This window comes from Solanum verrucosum, unplaced genomic scaffold, assembly GCF_900185275.1.
Source record: "Solanum verrucosum unplaced genomic scaffold, falcon-dt-bn FXZP01000022.1, whole genome shotgun sequence".
In the NCBI taxonomy this organism is placed as follows: domain Eukaryota; kingdom Viridiplantae; phylum Streptophyta; class Magnoliopsida; order Solanales; family Solanaceae; genus Solanum; species Solanum verrucosum.
In genome coordinates, this window is record NW_026020086.1 from 2,529,750 (window position 1) to 2,556,943 (window position 27,194).

The following is a 27,194-nucleotide window of genomic DNA, read 5'->3' on the forward strand; positions in this document are numbered from 1 at the left end:
TTGACTTGACATATTTATTAAGAAAACAACGATTGATATAGTGAATTTATCATTTTATTCCTATTAATTGATTAACTCTTAAACATATTTACTTACTGCAGTTTCAAAGATATAAACTCAATATTAATAAGTTGAGGGTATAATAAAAATAAAAATATCATTCTTCATTGATTTAATAAAAAGTAAAAAAAAAATATAATTAAGAAATATTTGATAAGTAAATAAAAACGGAGAGAATATATATCTTGCATGTACGCCACCCAAATCTAATTAGATTCAAATTGTGTAAGACTTCTTTAAGAAGAAAATATTTTTTAATAATTATATATTTATTTAAAACTTGAATTTATTATTTTGATTAAAAATACTTTTTGAAAAAAAATTCATATTCATCTTATCACGATTCTAAATATATACACTCGACTTGATTAATCTAACTTATAATACTGAAAAATATTTATTACTTTACGATTTACAATAATCAACTAGATCCATTAAATTTTCAAAAAATGTCCGATGAGAAAACTAATATTCTCGTATTATATTTTGAGAATTAAAATTCATACAAGAAAGTATATATACCGAAAACTCTCTGCCTTTGCCTCAGAACGTCGGTGCAGACCAAACCTCGAAAACATCTCTAAATTTGATGCGAGTTATTAGCTTTATTCACGAACTATTGACAGTTTTAAGAATATACTTTTACTTGATTAACTGAACTTCGATGTACTCATAATCTTGCAATATGACGTCAAGTTTATGAGTGTTTTCAATATTTTTTTGGGTTTTTTATTAAGAGTCCAACCATGCTCTTACAAAAGTTTGAGACTATTTGCTACGTCATGTAGAAAATAGGGAGTGTATTTAAGTTTAGTTAGTCAAGGAAGAAAATATTTTTAAGATTATCGATAATTTCAAAAATGAAACTAATAATTTACATCAAGTTCTGAGTGTTTTTTATATTTCTGTCTTTATTTTATTATCTATAATTTTGTGCTAGTTAATCCACAATCTTTCACAATATATTTACTTTTACTCATAAAAGGAAAGGAGTCCATGCATCTAGCTAGGTAAATAGTGGAAAGTCAATTCAAATCACATAAGTAGCGAGGGTTGTGATAAAGTAGTAAGCATCCTTAACTAGATGTTTCCGTTCCGAGTTCGAGTCTTTCTGGATACAAGTCACCTTTATTACTCCCTCAATATGAGACTTTCTTGCACGAATCCAAATTTTATCAGATTCGAATTGAAACCACATAAATTATGAAATTAATAGTGATGAGCCAAAATTGGCATTTGATCGAACCCACTAGCTAGGCATGAATGAAGATAAACTGAGCACAAAGCACATGGGGATGTGCCTTAAACTGTAGAAAAACAGGGAAATAATAAATCCCACTATTTTAATTTTGGTCTATGTAACATTTAAAAAAAAAAAAAAAAAAGAGATAGGGATGGGCTCTCCTTTTTTTTTTTTTTTTTTTACCGTGGTTTCCGGGCGTCGCTTTGCGAACCCGACTAGCTGTACCCACCGGGTCCCGCTGTTTCAAGGCGGGTCCACCACGGTTAGTTCCACGGGGCCCTGGAGACGCGGCCGGTTTGTAATGCCTCCAGTGGCCCTGCTGGGGCTCGAACCGGCGACCTGAAGGACTTTGTCCCAGGCCTTTACCAGCTGAGCTACCCCTCAGGGTTGGGATGGGCTCTCCTGAGTCCTGAGTATTATTTCTTAGTAATTGTTTGTGACTTATAATTAATTAATCATAATATTATTAATTTTGTATTGTCTGCAACAAACACAACATGATCTCATAATTAATTAATACTTGTATAGAACATGTTTGGAATATATACCCCTTGAGATTCCAAGCCAAATTAAACACATCAAAAAAAAAATTCCATAACACTATACTCTATAAACAATATAATAAAAGATGTAAATAATAATGTAGCTCGATCGATTGACATTAACGAATAATAATATTCCTAGTTGATCCGTCGCTAAATAATCTGTAACTAATATGATTTTTGTGTGTCAATATGTGTGATGGTATTTAGGTTTCGTACCACCAAGCTAAGGGATCTGTACATGTTAGCACATACTTTTATTAGTTAATTATATTATCAACACGCTCGCTCATGTACGAGTCTGATTCTTTTCAATGGAACAAACACATGAAATTCTTTTTGATATAAGTGGCTGTAAAGTTCGATCTCATGACCTTCTGATACCATATTAAAGTATCTGATTATCTCATTTAAAATGAACTTGTTAAATCTCTCTTTTATAGAACAGAAAATACTATTTATTGGCCCAAAGTGCACCATATAATAAAACAAAATATAGCAACATATATGAACTTTGAAGAAAAAAGAGAGAATCACTTGACAAAATGGAGAGGTTTAGGTAGAACAGTGAATTAGAGGTGGTGTTTCTTACATACAACACATGACAATTTGCTCACATTGTATCAATAGTCATTAAAATAGTATATATAGGTCTCCTCAACTATATCTCAGTTAATTTGTGCTCGTCACGAAGGATCAGACTTCTCGATCTTGCAAGTTTTTCAAAAGGGGATGTACATGATATTTTAAGCGAATTATGTATTGAAATTTGTGTGAGATTTATAAGGTTAAAGTACGTGTCATTTGTTATTCTCTTATAATTCATTTGATTATCTAAGAAAATATATTTATTTTCCTTTATTATGATTTTATATAATATATCAAATAAAAAATATTCATTTCAAAAGTAAGTAGAATATTATTTTGAAGAGAAACATATATACATACAATAATTTAACATATGTATAATATATTGACCTATGTTACACTTGAAAAGCCATTCCTTTAATTGAAAACAAAACTACACCAAAGTGAGAAGGACCCCAACTTTTGAAGGGTCGAAATGTCCTAATCAGATTTATATCAACTCGCTAATATGAGTCGTGCTGGAATGATTAGAATATCCTTCAGTATTACTCAAAAATTTTGAAATCGAACTTCTAAAAATGGAATTATATTTTTATTAAAAATACTCGTTAATTTGAATTTAATCGAATATCAATATGATGATTATTGAGAAAAAAAACATTTATATCTACTCTCTCCAATAATAAGGCATTAACAGTGACCAAAATAGATTGTGGTGTAGTAGTGGAACTACTTCACTCTTAACCATCGATTTCAGACTTGATCCCTAAATATGAAGAAAATTTTGTTGGAAGTGTTACCTCCAATTGAATCTTGCAGTGCGTGATTCAAATTTAATCGAAACTCCAATACAGACTCATTAATGAGGGGCCAAACCCTAAACACTATCCAAATTCTAACAGCTGGTCATTATCCATGCATGCATATAAAAGAAATGTCATCACAAGTACAATCTTTTAATTGCACCATCTATTAAGGGACAAGAAATTGGAAAAGCAAAAAGAAATTTTATGAGAAATAGAAAAAGGGGAAAATAAAAAAAATTACACAAGTTTACAAGTTTAAAAAATTATTTTATAATCACAAAATATTATGATATATTTAATAATATATACATATATCATAATCTTTTTTTTTCCTTAAATTTCATGTCGATATAAACTTCAAATAAATTCAAACAACCTTTAAAAAAAGGTGTACATAGATAGTAGATAAATAATTGAAGTCTTTTTTTTTGTTTGTCAAATAATTGAAGTACTAATGGAAATAAACGCAAAAAATAATTGATCATCTGATTAAGTTGGTGTTTCTCTATTTATAATATTGAGCGATAGCTAATAGTCATTTCATGTAGAGGCGAATCCAAAGTTTAAAATTTACGAATTTAATCTTTGAATTATTTTAACTTTATATTTATGAATTCATATCTATTATTTGTTGCATTTTTAGTAAATCCATTCTAATAAATTTTATATTTCATATCGTAAAAAGTATTAGGTTAAAATGAACTCGATTTATTTGCGTATGAAATATTCAAATATTTAAACGATATATTAGAAATTTATGATTAAATATAAATTTATTTAAATTTTAAATTTGAAAGATATCACATAAATTGAGACAGAGGAAGTATATATTTACACACTGGCATCCACATAATTATTTTCATTTGTACAAAATAAGTCAGAGTCATTTAGTCATATAATTGTACCTAAGTGCTAATTAAACTCAAATGAGATGACTCTCCAATCTTAGCTCAATTTTGTGTAACTTGTCAAAATATAAAATCAGCACCTAGTTATGTTCATCCGTAAATTAAATAAATTACCTTATATATTCTTAATGCGCCCGTTCACGTGCAGATCTGACATTGAGGAACTGATTTTTTTCATGAACTTATTTAATTATATTCTCAACACGCCCCTCACATGCGAGTCTAAATCTTTTTCAGTGATCCAGTACATGAAAATTCTTTTTAATATGAGTGACATTGAGATTTTATCTCAAGACCTCTGTTCGCTCTGATACCATATTGAAGCGCGTAATCATCTCATGTAAAAACTAAAGTTGTTAAAGAAAAAATACTTTTATTATTTAATTGTATTCTCAACCGTGCTAAATTCATTGCCTAGAAAATTAAAGTATATACCACTAAGGGGATAAAAAAAAGTTGTGAAATAATGCACCTTCATAAAGTTGGGAGGGTAATGTGTTAAATTCTAAAGAATAATGGGGTAAATTATTAGTATTATATTGTTTTTGGAAAATGGAATGTTTGTATCACAATCAATATGCCATTTTAGATGAAACATTTTGTAATTATTAGCGTTACGCAACTGGTTTAAGTTAAAAGACAGATTAAACAACTTGAACTAAAAAACACCTATAATTAGCATTTCAATTCCAATTAAACTTCAATTACGCATCAACCGTCGGTCATAGTCATCACGCTTCTATGAACTATTACGATCGTTTGGTCAGCAGGATATGATTATAATCTCAAGATAAACTATGAGATAATTTCATTACATATTTGATATAGTTTTTAATTTCGAAATTAACCATTATATGGAATTAATATACCATCAGATGACTTATTTTTCCACTATCTAGAAAGGTAACATAAACACTAGTAGCTAGTGCGCACCTAAATGGAGCTACATTGTCATTTTTAATTTTTTTTTATATATATATATATATATATAAAGTATTTGATTAAAACGTTTTATAAGATCATCTATAGTTAAGAGTGTCAAATGAGCGAGTTAAGCTAAAATTGGATAGATCAAAATAAATTGAGGTGATAATTTATAGCGTGTTAATGATAAGATTACTTGAATTGAGATGCGCTGAGTTAAAAAGAAGAGAGAATTTCATAAATAGTAAAGAAATTAAACTTAATTACACTTATAGCTACAATTTGCATAATTACGCTTTATAGCTATAGATACGTTTGCTATGAGTATTTTTGTTTGTATATTTCTCTTGTCAATATACGTACAAACAGGGTATGTAAGTATATATACAAATTTTGTATTTATACATTTATGATATTTCAAAACTCCATTTGTATATTTCGCTTGCCATAGGATTTTTTCAGTACGAAATACAAACAATGCAATTTATTATGAATTTTTCATAATGTATACAAATCAAATGTATCAACAAATCGTATATAAATAGTTAGGGTAAGCATATACAAAATCTGAATTTATACAATTAGAAACCGAATTATACAAATTATTGATTTATATAGTTAGGGACTTAATAGCAAAATTTAAGAAACTGTAGCCACAAATCATAAATATCAAATCGAAACTATAACTATAAAGCGTAATATACTATAAATATTTGTCATTTTGCGTATTTTTTTCTAAAATAAAAGGGAACTACATAATAAGGGTTATAACTCTATATATCTATCCTTTTGGGAAAGTCATCCCACAAATCTGAATTCGAGTTGGAAAGTCAGCCCACTTTAGAGGTAAATCGTTTCATACCCAAAGATGATTACATTCATAGAGCTCAAACCTGAAATCACTTGCTAACGATGAAAAATACTTATCATTTCATTATAATTTTTTGTGGTCGTTTTTCAAATTTATTAGAAAATATACAAGATAAGTTACAAGAGAGAAATATATACATCAAAGCCCAAAGTATGGAAGCATCATCATAATTGTTACGTACATCATAAGATATTGAGAAAATGATAGGACACAATTTTTATTAACACCAAAATTAAATGAGAGGGATCAGAATTCAAAACTTAATTAAGTTATTAAATGGTTTTGTTAAATCACCATAAATTTCGATGAAGTGATAAGTATTCTTTCATTTTTAATCAAATATTTCAAGTTCGAGACCTGGATATGGAGTCGCCTTTAATAGAGAGCCTTTACCCTCAAAGTGGGATTTCTAGACGCAAATTTAGAATAGCGAACCCCAAATTTTGTTATAAGATTATTTAACCTTGATTAACTATCAATTATACAGAATAATAAAGTTATAATACAAGAAAATAAAACATTTCTGAATAAAAGCATAGTCCAATTAATCCATGATAAATTTATTTTTACATAACAACTTATGAAGTAAGGAAGCAAACTATATCGATATCAATTATTTTGTAGATCGTTCTGCAACACGTTTTGATGAACAATATAAGGATCATCAATTAATTTTGTTTTAAGTTTAAGAAAATGTTTAGGTGAGTATAGCCTAAATAATTGAAAAGTAGAAATTGATGAAATTAGAAATAATATAACAACAGCAAGATAGCCCAATATTAAAGCAGCTCCCACTTGGATACAAAATCTAGTGAATCTATTGCATATTTTCATCCATTGTAAACTTTTAATTCCAATTAATGCAATTACTGATGCTTCAATTGCTGCTGAATTTGCTGCAAATACAATGTACACAACTGCCTGCAAAAAAATAATAATAATATAATTGTCATATGAGTCACGACTACGATGATTTATCAGGCTGTCTATAGTACTCATTCTGTCTCAATTTATGTGATACATGCATTTTGTTTTTCGAGAGACAAACGATTTAAGTTTTTATAGTACTTTTCGTATAGTTTTTGAATATCTAAATTTTTTATTTAAAATATTAAATAAACATAATCTAATTTAACTTTGAAAATTAGTCAAATTGACTTTCAAAAAACACAATATGACAATCAAAAGTGGACGGGGAGAGAGTAATACGTTAGGTTAATTACCACATTCAATAGCATTAATTAATATCTCAGCTACAATTCATCTTTTCAGTTAGTATATTAAAGCAACAATGTGTAGTATGCATAGTGAAGGTAAGAGTGACAAGTAATCCTCCGTCTTTAATCAGAGGTCTCTTATGTATGAAATTGTTTTTGGTTGGGGGCCTTTAATTTACCTCAAAAGTATGACTTCTCAACACGAATCTAGACGTTAGTGTACTTCACCCAAAGTTGGACCCCAAAAGTGGATACCAAACAGCAGGGTGAGAAACACAAAAAAATAATAAAGGTATGAATATAAACTTCTCACCTTATGTTGTGATCAACAATATATAATATAGTAAGATAAGGAAAAATCATAGAAAAAATAGACAATTAAAAATTAAAGGGAGAGAGTTAATTAGTTACCTGGTCTAATAAGAAAAAGAACCAATAATTCTTGTGAGAAAATTGTTTAATATCCCCCTTTGAAGTAGTAATGAATAAACATCTCAGCAGTTGGAGTACATTATAACTGGCAGCAGCAGCATCAATCCATACCAAAACACTTATGCCAATAAATAAAACAAACAATTAGATTTAAGAAGAAAAAAAAATGATGCAATAATATGCCTCTAAATATAAATTACAACAATAACATATCTCGTGTACATAATCCTGCGATGAGATCTGAAGAGGGTGACGTGTATGTAGCGCTCTTACACACTTCTTTTGAAGGTAGAGAAACTGTTTTTTTTTTCATGGTTTGACTAAACAATTGACTTTCATATTACATATTGATATACATTTTGATGCATAGCATGTTGAGATTATAATATAACAATGAGATATGTTACAAAGAGCCCTTTTGAACAAAGAAACAAGAAAAAAAATTGAGAATTTACTTAGATGCAGATCCAAAATTTAAATTTTATAGAATTACATGAGTTCAGGTTCTACCATAATAGAATGAATTCGAAATTTACTTTGTATACTTAATATTATCATAAGATAAGACGGTTCCTACCCTCAGGTCAAACAATATGGCTAACAACATCAAATAAAACAACAATTTGTTCCAATTAATTTCATACATCAAATAATTGTGTATATAAAAGAATATATTAATTAGTAATAGAATAACTCACCTCAAGGCATCCAAATATTTGTAGTTGGCTTTTATATGGACAGTTAAGAAAACAACTTTAGTTTGAGAATCAAATCCAACAAGACAAGCAGTCAAAACCAACAACAAAGTTGCACAAAGCCTCAACAAAAACTCTATTCTCACAATATCCATATGATCTTTATGTTTTTTTATTTAATCAAAATGATGTAGATCTAGTTAGGCATCATACATTTATATATAATAATCTTTAGAAATCATTAATGTTTCAATTAATTATGTTAGTTGTAGCTAGGTGAGGATGATAAAGTTCTGGTTTGTAAATGGTACACGTGACAAGAGGGTATCTAATGTGACAAGTAGGCCATTTAAAATTAAATGGTCCATGCACATTCCTAAATGACCACTTACAACATTTTTCATCGTGTTCGGATCAATTTATATGCATCTCGATTATTTTATTTAAACATTTATTATCTTCCATTGTTATATATGTATCAAATAGTACGTAAATTTATCTATCAAAATTGCTGGTAAAGTTGTTGCCATGTGATCAGAAGGTCACGAGTTCAGGCCTTGTAAACAATCTCTGATAGAAATATAGGGTAAGACGCCATACAATAGACCCTTGTAGTCGGGCCCTTCTCCTAACCGTGCACATAACAAGAGCTTTTAGTGCATCAGGCTGTCCGTTTAAGCTTAATCATGTACAAAATTACTGAACTGTCTTTTTAGTGCAAAATATATATCAAATAGTATGTAAATTTATTTACAAAAGCTGCTGGTAAAATTATTGTCATGTGATTAAGAGATCACTGAGTCAAGCCTTGGAAAAAATCTTTGACAGAAATGCAAGGTAATATGTTGCATATAGTAGACCCTTATAGTCGGGTCCTTTTCCGAACCCTATGCATAGCGGGAGCTTTAGTGCCTTATAGTCGGGCCCTTCCCCGTACCTTGCACATAGTGAAAGCTTTAGTGAATGAAGCTGTCCTTTTAAGCTTATTTATATTCTCCAAAAATTAAACTCATTTCATTAATCATTTGAGCTACACACTTTAATGCTACTCTCTCTCTATATGACATTTATGGACCCATAAATTAAAGTAATTTGAAGTGATTGGAAAATGAAGTAAAATTATTGCCCTTTTTCTCATACTTGGTCCAAAATTATTCCCTTTTGTTGACTCAACAAGAAGCAAAAGAATGGAAAATTGGAATTTGGACTTGCCCAATTGTTTGGACCAGCCTATATCTCAGTGCAAATAATGTGATTTGATGAAACAACCAAGATATTGCACATGGTAGGGTGGCTGAAATTTAACATACCAATTAACACCTCTAGTACTTAATTACACCCTTTTGTAGCTTAATTTAGAGTGTTAAATTTCCCATCTAACCTATGTAAATGCTATGCCTACATTGCTTGAATTTTTAAGAAATGATATCGTATCGTGTCAGATCTTTTAAAAATATAATATTGAGAGTATTAGCAACCTAACGTAAATGATGTAAGTTATCCAAGATTCATTGTTCATTATTATTTGAAATAAGTAACTTGTACAATTTCAAAGCAATAAATTAAAGGAAAACTATCTTATTAGACATATATCTATATCATATATACTAATTCTACCTATATTTTCAAATAGTTATATATTCTACCATTAATTAAGAGTTTCCTTCCATATAACGAGAAATATACACTTAGACACATGTATATTTGCTACAAGATATACTGAAATAGGGAGAGAGGCGAGCGAGAGGGGGAGATAATCATATATGTCATATACATATGAATCACACTACAGACACATAGGATACACACTATATATAGGTATTTGTAAATATTTGGTGTAATTAGCTTGTATGTGGAATACCAAATACATAGAGAGTGACGAACAAGATATGAGGGAGACGAATGAGATTTGTCTATGTATCTAAATACATATACGAATCTACTTGGATACAATATATCTAGAACAAAATACTCCTTTTTTGACTCCATGTATCCAGAAGTGGACCCACTAAGTGTAACACCCCAAATTCAGATGTGATGGCACGTGTCCATTTCCCACCGGACACGTCAGCCTAACCCAACCACAACGATAGAGGAGTAGAAATACGAGAATAAAAGATAATAAATAAGCGGAAGACTTTAATTAAGACTCAACACTACCCAGAATTTGGTTGTCACATGTACAAACCTCTAAATACAGAATTCGAATAAAAATATACAAGTCTCAGAGTATAGTTTTCGAATAGAACAAAACTGAAAGTAAAGATAACTCAAGGGCACGTCTGGAATGAACCGCTACCTCTCGAGTATGTCCCGAAGCTCAATCTGCTAAAGAAAATACTAAGCCGAATCTGAGAGAGAGCTGTCAACCTACACAATTGTGTAGAAGCAAGGGTGAGTACCGAAAACCACAGGTACTCGCAAGTAACTCTAAACTAAGCAAAACTAGTAGTTACAAACAACTCCTTTCAATCCCAACCGAACCACCGAAACTTCAATCTAGCAGCAAACCAACCAACCTATACTAAACAGATCATATTCAACAGCCAGAACCAACAGTATATCCTCATCAACCTCAGATCAACAAATAAGAACAAGTAGATCAAATTCCACATAATAAGGGTAAACTGATACAATTCACACATCACAGACAAAGATAAGGCAAATACGATGCAAAATGCAATAATGATGTCATGTAGTCGTGATGCATGTCTGTCCTACGATACACATCTGTTGACGTAATCAGTCCGCGCTGAATACTCAAATCAGAACCCATGGGGGCCACACATGGACCATGTATCACAGTCGGAACCAGATCCCATCGGCATCCAAATCGCTAGCCGGAGCTAGTCTCAACTGTGTCTCATATCCATCCATCCTCATATCAGTGTCTCAGAACTCATGCAACAAATAGTTCACACATGAGATGAATAATGAATATGCATATGTCATCAATCACAATCATATCACGATCACATCATAATATTACACATCATTTGTCTCAATCACAACTATATCACGACCACATCATAGTATTACACATCATCTGTCTCAATCACAACCATATCACGACCACATCATAGTATTACACATCACCTGTCTCAATCACAACAATATCACGACCACATCATAATATTACACATCACCTGTCTCAATCACAACCATATCACGACCACATCATAGTATTACACATCACCTGTCTCAATCACAACCATATCACGACCACATCATAACATTACATATCACCTGTCTCAATCACAATGTCTGTATCAATCATAGCCTACTCATGCTCTTCTATCCCCTCAATATCAGTTATCACATGACTTATTCAACAAATTCAAGTCACATATAACACATTTAACTCGTTTTATTCCCCATCTTTCATTTACAACAATTTCAATCAACAAATAAGACCCATCCTCAATCCCTATTATTCCCCAACACAATTAGGAAAGTAGTCATGTGTAGTCTAAGAGTTTTACAAAGTTTGGAAGCCACTTGCCTTAAAACGAACTCCAAAAGTTACTTGACTTGAGCCTTTCCTTTCCGAGTATAATCCGGATCACGATAATCTATTCAAACAATTATTCACAATCACAATTTCGAGTCCAATGACACCAAAATCAAGAAATTTAGGGAAAAAGGGTAAAACGGTCCAAAAGTCTCATACTGAAAAACGATACCCAAATCTGGAATTTTTTTATGTAAAATGATCCTTAAAGTATTTGGAAGCTAATGGTGAAAACCAATTTGAAAACGGAGTTGAAATCAATTCACAAACTCAATTTGAAGGAAAATCCACGTTCTTGAAGAAAGCTAAAATATTCGGATCTGAAACCCCGACTCGAAAATGAAATATCTCTTGAAAAACATCTTACCCATGCTTAGATAAGTTCAAATACGAAATTTCATCAAAAACGTAGTTAAGATCGACCTTGAAATTCTCAATTTATCAAACCTTAACTTTACCGGGAAAGTCCAAATTGTACGCGGTTAATATGATGAAAATAATCGATGAATCAATAATTTTATGTTAAAATCAGTTTACCCATAACATAAGGATCGTAAATATACCTTTTTCATCAAAAAGGGAGTCCAAATCGATAAAACCCCAATTTTTCCCAAGAGATTTACGGATAGGAAAAAAAACCAGATAAAGAAATTATGAGAAAATATCGAATTGAAGATTGAATACTAACCCTCATATTAATTCAAGAAGAAACCCATAAGAATCACTCCATTCCGATCTCTAGAACTCCCGATATGCTCAAAATACCAAATGAACACAGTCTGAGATTTTTATAACAGTACATGGCTGTTATGCACCAGAAAAACAGCAGTTAATCTTTCACTAAAAAGGCCGTAATTTGCTCATACGATAGTGAAATGACCCGATTCTTTTTTGTAAATGTCTTAAATGATGATACGGACCTGTTCGTTCAATCGGAGCTCAATTTCATGCTCGTTTGCCCAGTCAAATATCATTTATACTCGGGAAGCAATTATTTCTTATTTGTGATAAAAGTCCAATCTCGGGTTAGCGAAAATGCACCAAAATTTACAGATAAGTCCTATAATTCATGCTCAAAATTTCAGAACCTTCGGAATAATTTTTCAACCTTTAAAACTGATAATGAACCCTTTAGTTGCCACAATTTGCTGAAATAGTGTCAAAGCATCCAAGAAGCTTAAAAGCTCACCCAAAACTCATTTGGCACTTCACGAACACAAACCAAATATGCTACTAGCTTGAAAATGACATTTTGGACTCAATGAAATCGTCGGAATTTGAATTCGAGGTCTCCTTGACCCGGTATCCGATAAGGCGTCAAGAAACTAACTTTAGGCTCAAAAACTCGAAACGCACTCGGGGCCTCTAAAAATTCAACCAAGACTCATTCTAGACTTAGAATCACCCCCTGATACCAACGGTTCCCTCGGAATTCCATTTCGAGCACCGGAACCTCGTTTGTTGACCAAAGTCAACTCTTGATCAAAATTTCACAATTTTTGCAACTTAGGACCTCAAATCTTCGTTTTAACTCCAAATTCTACTCCGTAAATTCTCATAGACCTGTTTCGACATTCTAAAACTGCTGGAATCGACGGAAATTCGATTCGAGTCTCGAAACTCCAAATGACTCGAAATAGCACTTTTAACCAAACTTTAACTCTTAAAAACTTAATTTTCCAAAAACTCAACTTTTCATCAATTTTTCTTTAAACCAACTTCGAAAATACAACAATTAGGACTCGGGGCAACTATCGGGAGGGGTAAAACGGTCATTTTATGAAAATTTCCAAAAATGACCTTTAGGGTCATTACATTAAGGCATTGCTAACATTCCTTGATCAGGTTGTGTGTTCTCTAATCCTACTAGCTCCATAATTATATTTTTTACTACAATCATTGACACCCCTTAATGACAATATTGAATCACTAATCGAGATGCATCGAAACATGGTAAGATATGTGACTTATAAATCAATTTTTTTAAAAACATTATTAATGAAAATAATCAGGCTTGCACATGAGGAAACATATATAATTATCAAAAGGAAAGAAAAATGTAGATTTTAAAAGTCAAGGCAAATCGATTATTGCGTGCATAGAATGTTGTGCAATATATTCATTCATACTCATCTTAGTAGTTGTTTTTATTGCAAATCCGTGACTCAAAACACTAAAAAGATATATATAGAACAAGTTGCCTAGCTATAACAACATGAGGTATTGAAAGGATAAGATAATAATTTCTTATTGATTTGATAATTTTCCCTAAAAGTAATGTGTACTTGAAGAATTGATTTTGCTCTTTTACAAAAGTATATAAGCCAAGGCTCAATATGTCAACAAACATTAAATTTATCAGTGCTACAGTAATTTCATTTAGACAGTCGAAGTAATGACAGTATCAATCAAACATCTCAACATAATGCTCTTATTAGACATTTTCAATTCAAATTTTCAAAATTTAAATTAAAAGTAAACGTATCATAGTTAAAGTACTTAAATAAAATTTACTGACAGATTTAATATATTACTTTATTACCTTATTAGAATCAATAAGATAAGATCTGACCTCTCTTGTACTTATTCTTGTTAATTTTTTTTTACTGACATATTTAATATTACTTTATTACCTCATTAGAATCAATAAGATAAAGATCTGACCTCCTTTACTTGTACTTATTCTTGTTAATTTTTTTTTTTACTGACAGATTTAATATATTACTTTATTACCTCATTAGAGTCAATAAGATAAAATCTGAGCTCCCTTACTTGTACTTATTCTTGTTAAATTTTTTTTTTAAGTAAACCACTTTCTTTATCTAGTGGTATAAAAAAAAATATCAAAGACAGAAACAACATAAAAAAACATCTACACAAAGCGAACACTTCAATTTACGCTAGCTAATATTACTAACGAAACAATAACAACATTATATTCAGTATAATTCGATTACTACCAACACATGACTATAATTATAAGTACATAATACTTTCAACTTCCAATATGAAAAACCTAACATAGAAATATTACAACACTCCTCCCTTACCACTTAGGCCACAGTATATAAACTTAAAAGAGACAAAATTAGAGGAGGCTATTAACATTATTATACCAACTTTTCTACCTACATAACTACATTAATTAATTAATTTAAGTGGTACTACACTCTGGAGGAAAACCTTGAGGAAATCTCTTATTATCAGTACAATAATTATATATCATGTATTTTTGTTGCACCCTTCTCAATTTTTCTTCATTCACAGGATCCAAATTTTCTACCATATATTTGCAAGAATTATTATTATTATTATTATTGCAAATATTGGCATTGAAATTTCTATAAGAGGCAGTAAATGGGGCTTGGGCCCAATCAGTCTTGATAAGCCCACCCATTGTGGCCCATTCATCAGCATTCCATAAACTTGAATAAAGTTTCATTGATTGAGATTTTGGAAATGCAACTCCTATGTTTTCCATATTCTTGAACTCCCTTATTGGTACATTGTCCACTGAGAATCTGAAAAAAATTACAATAATTTTTTCACACCGTCAGACCATCTAAAAGATAATTAGAGTTATTTATACTATATATTATCTGCTATGGCATATTAAAATATAACTTCAATTGTTAAATATACATTTTCATTGTAAGGTGTCCAATAGTTTCGATATTAAAAATTCACAAAACATAATTACAAACTTGAGAGACAAAAAAAATGACACTTCTCTGTCCAATCATAGTTATCCAATCATAATCATAGTTATGACTATTGACTTGATACATGCTTGAAAAATGATAGAAAATTAAAATAATATTATTATATTACCTTTTTTTAAATACATTAAATTTAATATATTAGAAATGTATTAGATATTGAATATGTAGTATCTAATAAAAAGGACTAAATAAATAATTAATTATCTCTTGATTTTTCAAACGTTTCACACTGGATAAATATTGCTGGACAACTGTTTATAGTATAATGGACAAGTAAAAAAGACGGAAGGAGTAAATAGTAATACATAACTTGTTATAAAATAAAATATAATATTGTTTTTTGAGTACTTACACAATAGTTTGTGGATTCCAAAGGATAGAATAAGTATGAAAATCATTAGTAGGATCAAACCACAAGTGAAATTGTTGCTCTCTTTCACCTTTGCCTTGTGTATACACATTTGTATGAAGTGTATATGGCTCACCACTCAAATTACCAAGAAACTCAAAATCTATCTCATCATGATTTGATCCTTCTGAAGACAACTAAATAAAAATAAAAAAAATACCCACATCACAAAACATAACAATTAACATAAATAACCAATTTTCTTGAATTTTTTTTTGTAAAAATAAAATAAAATAAAATATTACATAGTAAGCAGTGACAGTGCCAGCAGAATTTCCTTGAACTAATTTGATTTGCATATCAATTTTTCCAAATAAATATTCCTTCTTTGATTCAAATCCAGAACCTGAAATATTATCAAGTGTAAGAGTAAGTATTTCACCATTATTTAATATTTTCCCCCTTTCATTTCCCCATGTAATATCAAAATCTTGATTAAGATCATTACTAGCACAATATTCAACAACCATACAACTTATAAATACTAGTACTAAAATAAGTCTAATATTAAAGGAAAATAGAGAAGGCATTGTTATTTTTCGTGGATTTTTTTTTAATTTGAGAATATATTGAAAGTTGAATGAATATAATTTCCCTTTTTATAGTGAATTTTAGATGAAAAGAGACAAAATTGTGTCCAGAAAGGGTGGTTCAATGAATGCCATCTGAAAAATAAAGAGTTGGCAACAGCTTGCTATTTAGTATTTTTTAGTATATATAATGTAGCTGAGGAGATAAGGTAAGTTTGTGAAATATAAAATGGTTTAAATTTTCTAAATATATATATAGCTTGGTTTGTTCAAGATTACTCCAATGTGTACTATATTTTTTTTATCAATAGTATTAATATTTTTTTAGTAATTTATTATTATATTTTAATTAATGATCACTTATATTATTTGTGTTTGGATATTGTATGATTTCATTACCATTATACTATTTTTTTTCTTCCATATACATTGCTCTCTATCTAGCTCACTTTATTTTCGTTGTCATTGTTGTTGTCATTTCTATATTTTCAGAAATATTTTCTTTTATTTTTATAAATAAAATAGAAATAAAATATGTATACACGCTAATATTGGCCTGGTTGATAAAGTAAGAAGGAAGAATATAATGCTCCCTCGATCTTAGTTTATATAACTTATTAGTCCCAAAAAAAAATGATACATATTAACTTTAAAATATCCATTTTATCCTTTAATGAAACAATTTATAACCACACAAATTTTTATCATTCATTTTAGATCACAAATTTTAAAAATCTTCTTTCTTTTTTAAATTCTCCCAAATCGGGCGCCTTTTCTTAAAAAAAGACGTGTTTTACACTCTGTCCGAATAAAGAACTTCCTCGATTTTTAATTCCGTTTGAAACTGAATATTGATAGAATCAAACAACCTCACACAAAATAAAACGGAAGGAGTAATATATATATATATATATATATATATATATATATAGTAGTGGAAATTGGGAAGAAATGATAGGTTTGGTGCCTAGTGCCGAGTGATCACTTGATTACTCTGACTTATATTTCAGCAATATATGACTCATCAACAACATTTAGCTACGTGTCATCCTCTTGTGACCTTCTTGCTTCTCTTGATTATCATGTGAATGAATTATATAAAATTTAAAAATGATGACAAACATCTTTTTGTTTGCCTATTTCATTGGACCTAACTTTTAATAGATTTTTTAATATATAGTCTCAATATTTTCTTGATTGGACCTTACATTTAATGGAAATTCATGTGGTGAGACATAAAATATAAACATAATTCTTAACTTCGCTTCAATAGGTAATGATGCCTAAAATATTAATGGTAAAAATATGCATAGCCCTAAAGTATAATGAAGGATATTAGCATACCATTTATAATAATTTAGAGGTATATTTATCTTTTTTCCCAATAAAATATAATTATTAAATAATATATAAAGATAAAAAGGCCCTGATAATTGCGTCGTTGTGCCTGGACGTACTGTGAGGGCTCTCATCCACATGAATAGTTCAATGTGCTCATCGGGACCTGACCCTGAGACGTGGATCATTCAAGACACATTAGCATGGCGTACTCTAGGCCTCCTGTTCGAATCGGGATTTGAAACCAAACTCCTCCTCAAGAGGATAGATGGGGCCATAAATTGGGTGAGATCTAATGTAGATCCAACTTTCGATTCACTTGTGGGATTCGGGCGGTCCGGAGGATCAGCAATAAGAAAAAAAAAAAATATTAAGGTAATCACGCGATCACACAAAATCAATCATTAAAATGAATCTTTTTATCATTACACAATCATGAATTTAAATGATACAATACAATAATATTAAACTGACAATACAATACATGAGTAAAGTTTGACAACAATTTAGATGGATAAAATAGTAATTAAACGCGAAGTGTTTTTTGGTAATTATTTGGATTTCTAGCCGTCAATGCAAAATAGAAAAATATACTCAAATGATAATTTACCTATTAAAACAAACACATGTCAAAGAAGCTTTAACAAATTCTGAATCAAACTTCATTTATTACAAAACTCAAAGATAATTAAAAAGAAAAGAGACAAAAGAATTTCTATATGCCTTGCAATTGTCATATTCTTGTAACATTACATTTTATTGCATGATCCTATTTCAAAATTATTATAGATATGTGGAAATGAATTTAGTAAATTACAAGTGGAATATAATAATTAATTACCAACACCAATAGAATCGATATTACTCATACTCTTAAAAAATGTCGATTGCATATGCGTGTCAGATCTGACACGCATATGACAACATTTTAAAAGAGTCTGAAAAACTAGATTTAACTAGTCGTAGAGTTGAAAGTGCACTCTAGAGGAAGCCCCTGAGGGAACCTATTGATATCATTACAATAATTATAAACCATATAGTTCTTTTGCACCCATTGTAACCTAGCTTGGCTTGTAGAATCAAGTTCTTGAGAGAACCATGACTTTGTTGAATTTGTGCATGAGGATTTTCCAAATTCCCAAATACAAGCATTATTGTCTTTGAAATTTCTAAAAGAAGCAATGAATGGAGCATTGGACCAATTTGTTTTAATAAGGCCACCCCTTGTGGCCCAATCATCTGCATTCCATAGGCTTGCATAGACTCTCATAGGTACTCCACTTGACTTCATGTTTTTGAACACTCTTATTGGTGTGCTATCCACATAAAATCTACAAAAAAATAAAAATAAATAAATAAGCCAATATTAAGATAAAGTTTAAATTTGTAGAACTTTAGGGTGGAAAAAACAAGAGAGATCTTCATATTGACTTTGTATATTTTGAACTTTTGATTCTATTAAGTACTAAGGAGATACCCATTTTTTCTGTTTATTTTTACTTGTTCCCGATTTTAACAATAGAATTTTCAATTTTACTTGTCACTTTTAACATGTCAAGAAAATATAATTATTTTTCATGGTTTACCCTTAACACTATTAATTAATTACTGACAAAAGGGAGTTGATCAGATGGTAAGCATCCTGATCACTTCCAACCTTAAGGTTGTAAGTTTGAGTCACCAAGGGAGCAAAGATGAGAGCTCTGGGGGAAGATTATAAGTTTGAGTCACCAAGAGAGAAAAGATGAGAGCTCTGGGGAAGGTTATAAGTTTGAGCCACCAAGGGAGAAAAGATGAGAGCTTAGGGGAAGGTTATAAGTTCGAGTTATCAAGGGAGCAAATATGAGAGCTCTGGGGGAAGATTATAAATTCGAGTCACCAAGGGAGCAAAGATGAGAGCTCTGGGGGAGAGATCACTTCTCAAGATCTAAGACTATAAATATGAGTATTATAATAAAATATTTATATTATATTTTTTAAGAGACATGTAAAATTCAAAGTGGATAAGTAAAAGTATATGGAGATCTTTTATGTACTTACATAATTGTTTGTGGATTCCATAGAATGGAGTATGTATGAAAATCAGCAGTGGGATCAAACCATAAGTAGAATTGTTGTTCCTTGTCACCTTTGCCTTGAGTATACACATTTGTATGAACAATATAAGGATCTCCACTAAGGTTTCCCAAGAATTCAAAATCTATCTCATCATGTGTTGACCCTTGTGATGATAACTACATATAAATTTGATATAAAACAAATTCTTAGTAATAATAAATTGTCATATGACTTTAATTCTTGGTGTAGTTTAAATAATAACATAAGTCACGTTAACTTTAAACGTATGTAATACTTACATAATATGTAGTAACTGTACCAGCTGAATTTCCACGCACGAGCTTAAGTTGCATATCAATCCTTCCAAACAAATATTCTTTCTTGGATTTAACACCAGAGCCAGAGACTTTGTCAAGGGAAAGAGTAAGAAGTTTGCCATTGTTTAAAACTTTTGCCCTACCATCTCCCCATGTAACATCAAAATCTTGATTGAAATTATTAGAAGCCAAACTATAATGCAAAAAGCAAAATGCAAAACTGACTAAACAAAGAACTAAGGAAGCCATTAAATATTAGGTTCAATTTTAGTGATCTTTCTTGATTTGTTTTTCACAAGTCAAAGTTTGTATACATGTAACTTTGTATCCATACACTATATATAGGGATGAAAATTGTTAGAAATTGGAGGGGCCATTTTGGTAATGGAGTAGGACAGGTGGCATCCACTATAATAGTGGTGGGCCCCATGTATCTGATGTGGCTTAATTTGATGGTTTAGCAAAGTTCATAAAATAGTTTAGTCATCATTATACATCATCATGTAAACAAGCTACAAATTCTTATTCATAAAGTTGACATGGTTTTTAGACTTTTTAGTTTTCTTGGAGAAGATAAATTATTATATATTGTCTTGAGTTGGTTCATAGATTTTGAAAATGAGTTGATAACATTATTTTATCCTGTTCAGATCTCACTTGATAGGATTTCATTGGATATACTATTATTATTGTAAGCCTTTATAACTTAAAAGTATACTTTCACGAGAATCGTTATGAAATTGGTATAATTCATTTTTAATTCTAAATCTTGAATTTAAATCGTAAGAATAAAATAGTAGGGACTCTTTCTCCTTTAATTAATGTATAGTCAAGATTTACAAGTTGTAAAAACATTAACTTTTGAGGCTGTCAATAGATAGGTTGGCAAAACTAATTAAGTACTTATCTAACAAGATAAAAGGACTTAATCTAATGGCTAATATAACTCCTCACCTACTTTTCTTTAAATGTGGCTAAATTTTAATATTATGCACTGTCGTTTTATGAGAATATTACTATATTTTTAATTAAATTTTACGTTAAGATATATATTTCACATTTTGCTATTGGTATTTGGAATTCTTAATAAAATAATAAAAGATTATTTAACGAGTATTTCAAGTGAAACAAACGGGTTTTAGTAAGAAACATTTTATTTTATTTATGTAGAATTTATATTAAACACAATTTTAATTTTTAAATATTATATTTTGACTTTAATTTCAACTTGATATTGTATAAACATCTACAAAATGCTTTGAACTTGAATATATATACTCCAAGCCGTAACATTCTATATCTTTCATTTTTCTATTTAAGAGCCATATCACGATAAAACTTCAATTTCTATGCATCTATAATATAAACAAATATTTACATAATTAGATCATCTAAAAAAACAAAAAATTAATTTATAACACCGATATAATTTTTTACAAGGAACATATTTATGAAAAATTTAAAATAGTCGAACTTCAATAAAGATATAGAAGACTAGATGGAAAAAATAGTCTTCTATAAAATAGTTTTCTAGCAAGTGAGAAGGGGAAAACTCTAGGATATTCTATTGGCTCATGTAGAAAATTCTAAGAACCAATGAATAATATTTCCTTATTTTCTAGTACATTCCCTATTTTCTTTTCACATGTTACTTTCTAGTTGAAAAACCATATATTATATATTTTATATTTTAACTAGAAAGATCTTTTAATGGGTCAATGCAGACAGCTAGAAAATCAATAACTAATAAATTGATATTTAAATATTTATGCAATGTTCATGTTACAAAATATTAATGGTCAATGAAAACAACAAATTGTTTCTCAAAATAAATGATATAACTTTCATATGCGAAATATAAATTGCGTTAGCGCATTTTTAAAATCGCGCATCTGAATGAATACAACTTATAATAAATTATATTTCACAAATACAACGCGAAGTTCTAGCTAGGCCCAATGGCCCAAACTAATACTTAGTAACTTTTAATTTCTAAAAAGGGAACCAAAATGTTCCTTTTTTTTTCTTTTTTCCTAGGAAATTTAAACCTAAATTCAAAAATACAAAATATGTAAAAACCTTATACATAATAAACAAAAAATTATAATGTTATTGAAGAAGCTTGCATTCAGGAGCAGGACCTTTAGGAAATCTCCATTTATCGTTGCAATAATCATAAATCATATGTTTTTTCTGCAATGCTTTCATTCTAACACGACTTCTTTGATCTAACTCATATGTTAACCAAGCGTGGTTGGTAGAAGGAGAAGAGTCGATATCACATGAAGACGAGCTAGTTAATCTTGAATAAATACAAGCTTCATATGTGAAATTTTTGTAGGACGCTACAAAAGGTGCTAATTTCCAATTGGTTTTGACACGACCACCTTGTGTAGCCCAATCATCTGCGTTCCATAGACTTGAGTATAGTCTCATTGGTTGGAATTTTAAATATGACACACCAAATCTCTCTAGATTCTTGTACTCTCTAATTGGTATACCATCAACGTAGAATCTACATTAAAAAAAAGAGGAAATATCACATAAGAAAATGTATAATATTTTGGAAATTGAAATAAATATAGAATATATATTCCGATAGCTAGCTCAAGTGGTAAGGATTCAAGACTATGAAAGGAGATGAAATAGCATCCCAACTACCAATGTAGGACTACTTACACCCTACCCCTCTCTTAGCACGCCGAGGTCTGACAACTAAAATGTGGACAAGAGAATATGAAGGTCCAACATCAGGTGAAACAAGAATTGTGTTGATCTGATTATGAAATCATGAAAAATAATGGATATTAAGCGTAACTCAACCCCAAAACTAGTTCACGAGGTAAGTATTGATAAAGAGATAAATTGTCATCCCACCCATCGATATGAAAATGGATTGTGTAATTAACTAGCTTAGGTAAACTTTAAGGAAAAAAAAGCTTGAAGTGGAATTTTCTAAAGCAAAGTAAACATACTCCTTCTGTCCAACAATATTTTTCACTATTGACTTGACACACACTTCAAGAAACAATAAGTAACAAAGGTAATATTATTATATTATCTTTTAAATATATTAAATTTAATACTTTGAGAAATGTATTAGATATTGACTAGCATTTAACAGCAAAGGTAAAATAGACACAAAATGATAAATTATCTCTTGATTTTCCAAACTGAACAAGTATTGTTGGACAACTATTTTTAGTATAGTGAACAAGTAGAGATGAACGGAGGGAGTATATACTAAGAGAAATATAAAGCAAGAAAGTTGGTATAATGGATAAGTAAAAATAAACAGACGAAGCATAATAAAAGTACTTACATAATACATTTAGAATTCCATAGGATTGAATATGTATGATAATCTGCAGTTGGATCAAACCACAAGAAGAATTGTTGTTCCCTATTGCCTTTGCCTAGACTAAAAACATTAGTATGAAGAGTGTAAGGGTTCCCTGTTGAATTTCCCAAGAATTCAAAATCTATTTCATCATGCTTGTTCCCTTGTGATGATAGCTGCAACAAAGACGAAAAAAAAACATGGTAAGTTTGTACTGTTACTCCATAGTTGATGATCATATAACTCGAAAAATTATCCAAATATGTCATACTTCTCACATAAATTGATCGATAAGACACATTTCTGTTGATTGAAGGTCAAATATGCTTAGTCAGATAACAGAAGAACTAAAATCATAATATACCAATAACTGAAGGATCAAAAGTATAACATAATTGTTAATTGCTCCACTATGTAATTAATGATATGTTATGTTAAGTTTGTACTATTTCGAAAAAAATTCTCATTAGGTCATACTTCTCACATAAATATGGACCGATAAGACACATTTCTCTTGATTAAAAGGTCAAATATGCTTAATCAGATAATGTAAGGATCAAAATCATAATATATCAATAATTGAAGGACCAGAAGTGTAACATAAGAAAAATCGAGTTTTTTCAGGCAAAGGTAACAGATAAGGCTTACGTAAAATGTAGTAACAGTGCCAGCAGAGTTTCCGGGGACGAGCTTAATTTGCATATCAACTTTAGCAAAGAGGTACTCTTTTTTAGACTGAAAGCCTGATCCAGACAACTTGTCTAAGGAGAGTGTTAAAAACTCTCCATTTTCAAGTATTTTTCCTCTGTCATCTCCCCATGATATCATAATATGCTGGTCAAATGTACCATTAACTAAAACTACAGGGAGGCTGCAGCAAATTTTCACAAAAAAAAAGAAGAAAAAATTAGTTTGCGATACTAAAAAACCAAGAAAATTCAATTTTTTTACCTTATCAGTGTATATTAATTAAATTCTCTTATTTATTTTATTTTAAAGCGATAGAAGTATTGATAACACCTCTGAATTTGGCGTAAATTATTAGTTTCGTCCCAAACTATTGATAGTCTTAAAAATACTCTTTTACTTGACTAACTAAACTTAGATATACTCCTGATATGCAACATGACATATCAAGTGGTCTCAAACTCTTGTAGGAGCATACGACTCTTAATAAAAAGTCGAGAGAAGTATTGAAAACAACCCTAAACTAGACGAGAATTTAGGGGTGTATTTCACTCATATTGTTGCAAGACCGGGGTATATTTAAGTTCAGTTAATCAAGTAAAAGGGTGCTTTTAAGACTATCAATAGTTCGAGAATGATATTAATAATTCACGCTGAATTTAGATGTGTTTTCAAATACTTTCCTCTGCTCATTATATATGCCACATAAGTGGGTAGTTCTCTCATGTTATATTTGTTAATCACTATTATTAATGTCTTGAAAAAATGACATTATTTCTATACGTATAAATAATCTAATTTGAAATTTCTTATTTTACTCTGAATAAGATAATTTATAATCATATAAATATTACTAGCTCGTTTTATAAGAATAGCGGAAAAAGATTTGTGTACCTGTCAACAACATGTTCTTCTGGTGATTTTTTGGGGTTCATTACAATACGATTAGGAGTTTTTTCCAGGTTGCGACGGGCTGAACTAAAAGACTGGGATATGAGTATATCTACCTGTTCATGTAATTAAATAATTTCATGTCAATGGATGTTAAAATCACTATTAAAAAAAACATGAATTTGGAACAAAAAAATCATTAAAGTTATTTCTGACAAGTCAAATTTCTATGAATTCCATAAAAAAAAATTATGTCATTGCAAGTTTATTTAAACATTGAACAACAAGATTCAAATTTATGCCAATGCATGTTTAACCACTATCTAAGGGGTATTCCAGAAGTTTTTATCGAAATACCATCAAATATAGCTAGGAGAAATATTTCTGACAAGTCAATTTTCAATTGGTACTTTCAAAAGTTATTCATTAGAACTTGATGTTTTTTCAATTTGGAACATTAATCAACAAAGATTCAATTTTTGAGATGATAATTAGTTAATTAAAGAAATAGAAGAGTACCTTGAAGACAAAAAAGGCAGCAATTAAGAGGAACACCAAATATGGAAGAGAGGACCTAGACCTTGATGAATTTCTTGATGAAAATAATGCCATTTTACTAATTTGATCTTTGAAAACTCTTGCATTCTTGTTTTTCTATTACTCATAATATAATCTATAAAAATATTGGATTTTTTTTGTTCATTGATTAATTAGTAATTTATTTTTTTCATCTTTGGTAGTGGGAACATATTGGTAAACAACTATGTCCATTCCTTCTTTCTTGCTGGCTTCAATCATCATCACCTAATTTTTTTGTGGTCAAATGTTCATATTTAAATATAATATTATAAGTATCTTTTTTGTACTTTTAATAATTAATTAGTATCATGTTGTTTTAATATTCTTTTCTTTACAACATGGAATATGCTATTTATGATATTTAATATTGCACCGCCTCTCTTCCACATCATGACACGATTTTTTTTTATGTATTTATTGAGTTAATAATAACAAATTTTGCTTTTTTCATTATTGATAAATTTTAATTTTCGTCTTTGTACTATCTGACTAAGCTTATTTAATCATTAATTATTTCTTTATTTGTAGTACTTGCTATCTCATGAAAAATTCTATTCAGAATTAGTGAAAACCTTACGTGCTTTCGGAAAAATAGAATAAACAAGACATGGAGGAGGACTTCGATTTATTTTTCTTTGATTATTGAGTTAATAACAAATTTTGCTTTTCAGTTATTGATAAATTTTAGTTTCTAGTCTTTTATAGTACTCCTGGCTAAGCTTACTTAATCATCAATTATTAATATCTGTAGTACTCAATTATCGAGAAATCAAAACTCAAAAGTACTACTCTCCCTTAATTTTTATTTATTTATTTTTTGTGGTTGTAGGTTAGTGGGGACTCATCCTCTTACTTTTTAATAAGATAAATAATATTTTTTTAATCGTGTTTGACTTTGATGCATATTAGTTCCCACATGAAAAAAAAAGTTCCAAAAATGTCAAATGTTTTTTTTTTTTTATACATATTGGTGAAAAAGAACATAAGGTTATATTTCTACCTAATATACATGTTAATTGACAAAGTTATTATTTTATTTCAGTCATCAAAAGTCAATTTGAATTAAATAAAACTATTGCCCGCTAGATAATTACAGCTTAAAAATAATAATTAATTTATCATTCTACTTTTTATCACCGCAAAATGTTTGGTTTGCACTCATGTTTAATAATATATATGTTATATCGATAACAAATGCATCACTAATTCTGAATATAAAAACATAATATAAACATAAACACATTATCACAATATATGTTATATATGTAACAAATGAATCACTAATTCTGAATATATAAACATAAAACAATGCAGCATATTATCACAATATGTGTTATATAGTCAACAAATGAATCAATAATGTAACACATTATCCCAACAATCTATGTTACATAGATAACAAAGGTATCGCTAATTCTAAATAGGATAGATTTTCCTGAGGTAGACTATTTGCTACCAAAGGAAAATCATCCTTTTAAGAGTTCACACTACATTAAAAAAATCAAACCATAATTGCGAAAACTTAG

General features: G+C 29.7%; 4 protein-coding genes across 4 annotated transcripts; all 4 read right to left on the reverse strand.

The window, feature by feature from the left end:
* Window positions 1-6,466: 6,466 nt before the first annotated feature.
* On the reverse strand, window positions 6,467-8,460 carry LOC125824537 (CASP-like protein 2C1). Its single transcript, XM_049503938.1, has 3 exons — window positions 8,290-8,460; window positions 7,571-7,709; window positions 6,467-6,863 (listed from the first exon to the last, which is right to left on the reverse strand). Exons 1-3 carry the CDS (start codon window positions 8,439-8,441, stop codon window positions 6,552-6,554), a joined length of 603 nt encoding a protein of 200 aa, XP_049359895.1. The 5' UTR covers window positions 8,442-8,460; the 3' UTR covers window positions 6,467-6,551.
* A 6,313-nt stretch (window positions 8,461-14,773) lies between these two features.
* Window positions 14,774-16,471, reverse strand: LOC125824531 (probable xyloglucan endotransglucosylase/hydrolase protein 25). Its single transcript, XM_049503930.1, has 3 exons — window positions 16,174-16,471; window positions 15,872-16,065; window positions 14,774-15,318 (listed from the first exon to the last, which is right to left on the reverse strand). Exons 1-3 carry the CDS (start codon window positions 16,456-16,458, stop codon window positions 14,952-14,954), a joined length of 846 nt encoding a protein of 281 aa, XP_049359887.1. The 5' UTR covers window positions 16,459-16,471; the 3' UTR covers window positions 14,774-14,951.
* Window positions 16,472-18,720: 2,249 nt separating this feature from the next.
* Window positions 18,721-20,483, reverse strand: LOC125824532 (xyloglucan endotransglucosylase/hydrolase protein 24-like). Its single transcript, XM_049503931.1, has 3 exons — window positions 20,154-20,483; window positions 19,837-20,030; window positions 18,721-19,127 (listed from the first exon to the last, which is right to left on the reverse strand). Exons 1-3 carry the CDS (start codon window positions 20,418-20,420, stop codon window positions 18,749-18,751), a joined length of 840 nt encoding a protein of 279 aa, XP_049359888.1. The 5' UTR covers window positions 20,421-20,483; the 3' UTR covers window positions 18,721-18,748.
* Window positions 20,484-22,280: 1,797 nt separating this feature from the next.
* LOC125824522 (xyloglucan endotransglucosylase protein 7-like) lies at window positions 22,281-25,886 on the reverse strand. The gene is made up of 5 exons (XM_049503917.1): window positions 25,609-25,886; window positions 25,093-25,205; window positions 24,160-24,382; window positions 23,494-23,687; window positions 22,281-22,686 (listed from the first exon to the last, which is right to left on the reverse strand). Exons 1-5 carry the CDS (start codon window positions 25,699-25,701, stop codon window positions 22,281-22,283), a joined length of 1,029 nt encoding a protein of 342 aa, XP_049359874.1. The 5' UTR covers window positions 25,702-25,886.
* Between the last annotated feature and the right edge of the window lie 1,308 nt (window positions 25,887-27,194).

Excerpts from the sequence above, each read along its gene's own strand:
- LOC125824532 (XM_049503931.1), bottom strand. The coding sequence starts at position 20,420 with ATGGCTTCCTTAGTTCTTTGTTTAGTCAGTTTTGCATTTTGCTTTTTG. Across the intron at positions 20,031-20,153 it reads GTACAGTTACTACATATTAT|TTATCATCACAAGGGTCAAC; the intron begins GTAAGTATTACA and ends ATTTATATGTAG. Across the intron at positions 19,128-19,836 it reads TGGAATCCACAAACAATTAT|ATTTTATGTGGATAGCACAC; the intron begins GTAAGTACATAA and ends ATTTTTTTGTAG.
- LOC125824531 (XM_049503930.1), bottom strand. The coding sequence starts at position 16,458 with ATGCCTTCTCTATTTTCCTTTAATATTAGACTTATTTTAGTACTAGTA. Across the intron at positions 16,066-16,173 it reads GCACTGTCACTGCTTACTAT|TTGTCTTCAGAAGGATCAAA; the intron begins GTAATATTTTAT and ends ATTTTTATTTAG. Across the intron at positions 15,319-15,871 it reads TGGAATCCACAAACTATTGT|ATTCTCAGTGGACAATGTAC; the intron begins GTAAGTACTCAA and ends AATTTTTTTCAG.
- LOC125824537 (XM_049503938.1), bottom strand. The coding sequence starts at position 8,441 with ATGGATATTGTGAGAATAGAGTTTTTGTTGAGGCTTTGTGCAACTTTG. Across the intron at positions 7,710-8,289 it reads AAATATTTGGATGCCTTGAG|TGTTTTGGTATGGATTGATG; the intron begins GTGAGTTATTCT and ends TATTGGCATAAG. Across the intron at positions 6,864-7,570 it reads TCTTTTTCTTATTAGACCAG|GCAGTTGTGTACATTGTATT; the intron begins GTAACTAATTAA and ends ATTTTTTTGCAG.
- LOC125824522 (XM_049503917.1), bottom strand. The coding sequence starts at position 25,701 with ATGGCATTATTTTCATCAAGAAATTCATCAAGGTCTAGGTCCTCTCTT. Across the intron at positions 25,206-25,608 it reads CTGCCTTTTTTGTCTTCAAG|GTAGATATACTCATATCCCA; the intron begins GTACTCTTCTAT and ends TTACATGAACAG. Across the intron at positions 23,688-24,159 it reads GCACTGTTACTACATTTTAC|CTATCATCACAAGGGAACAA; the intron begins GTAAGCCTTATC and ends TCTTTGTTGCAG.